Source organism: Lithobates pipiens, unplaced genomic scaffold (genome assembly GCF_037356315.1).
Source record: "Lithobates pipiens isolate NorthernLeopardFrog02 unplaced genomic scaffold, aLitPip1_a1.2 Scaffold_8, whole genome shotgun sequence".
Classification (NCBI taxonomy): domain Eukaryota; kingdom Metazoa; phylum Chordata; class Amphibia; order Anura; family Ranidae; genus Lithobates; species Lithobates pipiens.
In genome coordinates this window covers 630,037,487-630,042,990 of record NW_027507903.1, presented here as the reverse complement: position 1 = coordinate 630,042,990, position 5,504 = coordinate 630,037,487, and the positions used below count along the sequence as shown (strand labels likewise).

At 38.6% G+C, this 5,504-nt stretch overlaps 1 protein-coding gene across 1 annotated transcript; it reads left to right on the top strand.

Moving 5' to 3' along the window:
- Positions 1–1,004: 1,004 nt before the first annotated feature.
- Positions 1,005–5,078, top strand: LOC143964049 (olfactory receptor 5P68-like). Its single transcript, XM_077473762.1, has 2 exons — positions 1,005–1,349; positions 4,118–5,078. The coding sequence occupies exons 1-2, from the start codon at positions 1,317–1,319 to the stop codon at positions 5,060–5,062; spliced, it is 978 nt and encodes a 325-aa protein (XP_077329888.1). The 5' UTR covers positions 1,005–1,316; the 3' UTR covers positions 5,063–5,078.
- Positions 5,079–5,504: the final 426 nt, after the last annotated feature.

The window sequence follows — 5,504 nt, the reverse complement described above, 5'->3', positions numbered from 1 at the left end:
ATCACCGCTGTGGTTTTTATTTTTTGCGCTATAAACAAAACAAAGTGACTTTTTTGAAAAAAAAACACATTATTTTTTACATTTTGCTATAATAAATATCCCCCAAAAATATATAAAAATTATACTATTATTTTCCTCAGTTTAGGCCGATACGTATTCTTCGACATATTCTTGGTAAAAAAAAAAATCGCAATAAGCATTTATTGATTGGTTTGCGCAAAAGTTATAGTGTTTACAAAATAGGGGATAGTTTTATGTCATTTTTAATAATATTTTTTTTTTGCTAGTAATGGCGGCGATCAACGATTTTTATCATGACTGCGACATTATGGCAGACACATCGGACATTTTTGACAAATTTTTGGGACCATTGTCATTTATACAGCAATCAGTGCTATACAAATGCAGTGATTCCTGTGTAAATGACACTGGTAGTGAAGGGGTTAGCCACTAGGGGGGTGGGTAGGGGTTCTTCCTCCCCGTGAGAGGATTGCGGGTATCCTGGCGGCGATCGAATCCACGGAGGTCCTGACCAGCGCGCACATGCGATGGCATGGCGGAAAATTTAAAGGGACGTACCTGTATGCCCATTTGCCTGTCCATGCCATTCGGCCGACGAACATTGCCATGTGCCGGTCAGCAAGTGGTTAAAGAAATTATTTTTCTGAGCAATTAGTTACTAGTATTGTTTTGTATTGAGTATTTTATTTTGAAAAAAATATATATTTATTCTTAATATAGTCACAAACATAAACCCAAAGAGATCTTTATTACTCTCTATGGAATCTTTCATCTGTGAAGAAACATATAAATGTTTGAGTGAAAAACTGTTTTTTATTCAGTCAACTGAGCTTATCCACAGATACACATCATATGCTTTACACTTATATATAAGATATTTATTATAATTTTATCTCTCCCTCTCTTTCTATTTTTAATTCCATTCATGACCTTTTCTAGGTCTTATTTTTTTCTTTATTAAATAGAAACACTGGTAAAAAAAAAAAAAAAAAAAAAACCCTATGAAGATTTGTTGAACCAGAACTATGTATTTAATTTTTTTACATTATTTTGACATATTTGACAGTATTTTCACTCCCTTTCTTCTTCTTTTTTTTATTCTTTCCATTCATGAAATTCTGCTTTTATTCCATGCTCAGTAGAAAAACTGATAGAAAACTCTCTCATGAAGAAATGCATTTAATATTGTTACACTTTTAATATTGACACTTTTATTATCTGTTACCAAAAAAAAAAAAAGAATTGACACTGATTTTTGTTGGTTTCTTTCAAATTAAGTTAATTTATCAAAATATATGGGTTTTCATCAGAGATCATTAGCAAACAGAGTAAGTACATTTTTTGAAATTTCAGATTAAATTCACCAAGCTTAATTAATTGAAATAGTAATCATTACAAAAAATGAGAAATTCTTTAACTTGATCCATCGATTTATTTTGCATTGTGTAGCATAGTTTTCCATTACTGTCATGGCATTAAGGTATACCTAATCCCAAATACTATTCTCTCTCTCTCCCTCTCTCTCTCTCACACTCTGTATGTATATATATATATATATATATATATATATATATATATATATATATATATATATATATATATATATATACATATAAAAACAGAGAGAGACAGAGAGTAGTATCTCACAAAAGTAAGTACACCCCATCACATTTTTGTAAATATTTTATTCTATCTTTTCATGTGACAACACTGAAGAAATGACACTTTGCTACAATGTAAAGTAGTGAGTGTACAGCTTGTATAATGCTCCATACACATGGTCGTACTTTCTGGACAGAAAATGTGCAATCGGAGCTTGTTGTCCGAAATTCCGACCGTGTGTAGGCTCCATCAAACATTTTCCATCGGAATTTCCATCGCACAAAATTTGAGATATGGTTCTCAAACTTTCCAACAACAAATTCCGATCGTGTGTACACAATTCCGACGCACAAAGTGCCACACATGCTCGGAATCAAGCAGAAGAAAATTTCGACAACTTTGTGCAACCGTGTGTATGCAAGACAAGTTTGAGGTAAACGTCTGTCGGAAAAAATCCCATGGATTTTGTTGTCAGAATGTCCAATCGTGTTTACAGTGTCAATTTTTTTCCCCTCAAACGAACTCAACACACATCCATTACTGTCTAAACCGCTGGCAACAAAAGTGAGTGCACCTCTAAGTGAAAATGTCAAAATTGGGTCCTATTAGCCATTTTCCTTCCCCGGTGTCATGTGTCTTGTTACTATTACAAGGTCTTAGGTGTGAATGGCGAGCAGGTGTGTTAAAGTTAGTGTTGTCACTCTCACTCTCTCATACTGGTCACTGGAAATTCAACATGGCACCTCATGGCAAAGAACTCTCTGAGGATCTGAAAAAAGGAATTGCTGCTCTACATAAAGATGGCCTAGGCTATAAGAAGATTGCCAAGACTCTGAAACTGAGCTGCAGCACAGTGGCCAAGACCATATAGGGGTTTAACAGGACAGGTTCCATTCAGAACAGTCCTCGCCATGGTTGACCAAAGAAGTTGAGCGCATATGCTCAGTGTCTTTTCCAGAGGTTGTCTTTGGGAAATAGACAAATGAGTGCTACCAGCATTGCTGCAGAGGATGAAGGGGTGGGGGGGGGGTCAGCCTGTCAGTGCTCAGACCATACGCCGCACACTGCATCAAATTGGTCTGCATGGTTGTCATCCCAGAAGGAAGCCTCTTCTAAAGATGATGCACAAAAACACCCGCAAACAGTTTGCTGAAGACAAGCAGACTAAGGACATGGATTACTGGAACTATGTCCTGTGGTCTGATGAGACCAAGATAAACTTATTTGGTTCAGATGATGTCAAGCGTGTGTGGCGGCAACCAGGTGAGGAGTACAAAGACAAGTGTGTCTTGCCTACAGTCAAGCATGGTGGTGGGAGTGTCATGGTCTTGGGCTGCATGAGTGCTGCCAACACTGGGGAGCTACAGTTCATTGAGGGAACCATGAATGCCAACATGTACTGTGACATACTGAAGCAGAGCATGATCCATTCACTTCGGAAACTGGGCTTCAGGGCAGTATTCCAACATGATAACGACCCAAAGCACACCTCCAAAACGACAGTGGTGAACTGGCCAAGCATGTCTCCTAAACCCTACTGAGACATTATGAGCCAATTATGTCATTTTTTATTTGCCCAGCGTTCCAGTTCTTCTCAATGTTCATGTCATTTTTCTTAAATGGAAAATTATCTAAACAAATAAAGACTGCCCAATTAGCAAAGAAAACATTCACTGAGCGTATTGAATAAGATGACACCATGATCACTTCAATCAACCAGATATTAGTGTTAGAAAAAAAAAATGTTTTTTTTTTTTTCATTTCCCATATCCCAAACTGTATTCAAAGGGTATTCAAAGTCACAGGTTCACCTAATTTTCTATCAGTTATTTTGCAAAATCAATGTACCGTATTTATCGGCGTATAACATGTGGCGGCGTATAACACGCACCCCAAGTTTAGGAGGGAATTTTAAGGAAAAAACTTTTAGGAGGGAAATTTAAGGAAGAAAAACTTACATTTAAATGCCCATCAAGGCAGCCTTATCGGTGTCCATCTGCAGCCTTGTCCATCGTTGTACCCTTGTCAGTGTCATTTGCAGCCTTGTTAGTTTTATTTGCAGTTTTTTTTTTAAATGGCGCCGCCGAGATGCAGAGCCGGATGTCCTGTGTATCTCGGTGGCGCTCGGCAGTTTTCGGCCGCCTTCGGCTGTTCTCGTTGGCTTTCGGTCGCCTTCGGCCATTCTCGTCAGCTTTTGCCCGCTCTTGGCCGAGAACGGCTGAAGGCGGCCGAAAGCCGCCGAGAAGGGCCGAAGTTGGCCGAAAGCCGCCGAGAAGGGCCGAAGGTGGCCGAAAGCCACTGAGAAGGGCGGAAGGCAGCTGAAAGCCTCCCAGAGGCTCAAAACAGTGGATGATCGGCGTATAGCATGCACCGGCAATTTTTCTCAGATTTTAAGGGGAAAAAGGTGCGTGTTATATGCAGATAAATACGATATATTATTTCTGGTATGGTTAATACATAAAAAGTTATATAAATCATTTCTGCTTTCACACAGACCACACATAAAGGTAATGTCACCACATTCTTCTTTTTGGGATTGAACAACATGGCCGTATATAATCTGCTGCTCTTCACCTTGGTCCTTATTATATACATTGTGACAATATGTGGAAACCTTTTGATCATCATGTTGGTATATTTCAGCAAGACCCTTCATTCTCCCATGTACTTCTTCCTCTCCCAACTCTCTATATCTGACATCATGCTGAGCACAGATATTTCTCCTAACATGTTAAATATTGTTCTAGATGAGAGGACCTCCATATCTTTTTCTGGTTGCATTGCTCAATTTTATGTCTTTAGCACAACAGAAACATTTGAATGTTTCCTTCTGACAGTGATGTCCTATGACCGCTATCTGGCCATCTGCTCTCCTCTGCATTATGTCTCTATTATGAAACAAACACTTTGCATTCAACTAGTTCTTGTATCCTGGATTTTCAGCTGTTCTATGACATCAATTTCAACATTTGGCGTAGGTCAACTAGAATTCTGTGGACCAAATGTTATTGATCACTTATTTTGTGATTTCAATCCTCTTGTAGAACTTTCTTGCTCGGATACATCCAGAGTTCAAATGGAAGTTATCTTGTTGTGTGTTCCTGTGCTAATATTCCCCTTCCTAGTGATAGTGGTTTCATATACTTACATTGTTTTAACAATATTAAAGATATCCTCCTTTTCGGGAAGACTGAAATCCTTTTCCACTTGTAGCTCCCATCTCACTGTTGTGTTTATATTTTATGGAACCCTAATTGCTGCATATCTGATTCCAAAGAAAGGACAATCACAAACGATCAGTAAGATAATGTCCTTGTTGTATACAGTGTTTACTCCCTTTGTAAACCCTTTCATATACAGCTTGAGGAATAAAGAGATCAAGGACAGTTTAAAGATGTTGTATATAAACAAAAGGCTTTTTATCCAAAACCTTTGGTAAACATTTAATTATTAGGATACACTATATTACTAAAAGTAATGGGACACCTGCCTTTACACGCACATGAACTTTATTGGCATCCCATTCTTAATCCGTAGGATTCAATATTGAGTTGGTCCACCCTTTGCAGCTACAACAGCTTCAACTCTTCTGGGAAGGCTGCCCACAAGGTTTAGGAGTGTGTCTATGGAAATGTTTGACCATTCTTCCCAAAGTTCATTTGTGAGGTCAGGCACTGGTGTGGGTGAGAAGACCTGGCTCGCAGTCTCAGCTCTAATTCATCCCTAGGTTATTCTATTGGGTTCAGAACTCTGTGCTGGCCAGTCAAGTTCCTCAACCCCAAACTCGCTCACCCATGTCTTTATGGACCTTGCTTTATGTACTGGTCCAAATAATTTGGTGGAGGGGGGATTATGGTGTGGTGTTATTTTTCATGGGTTGG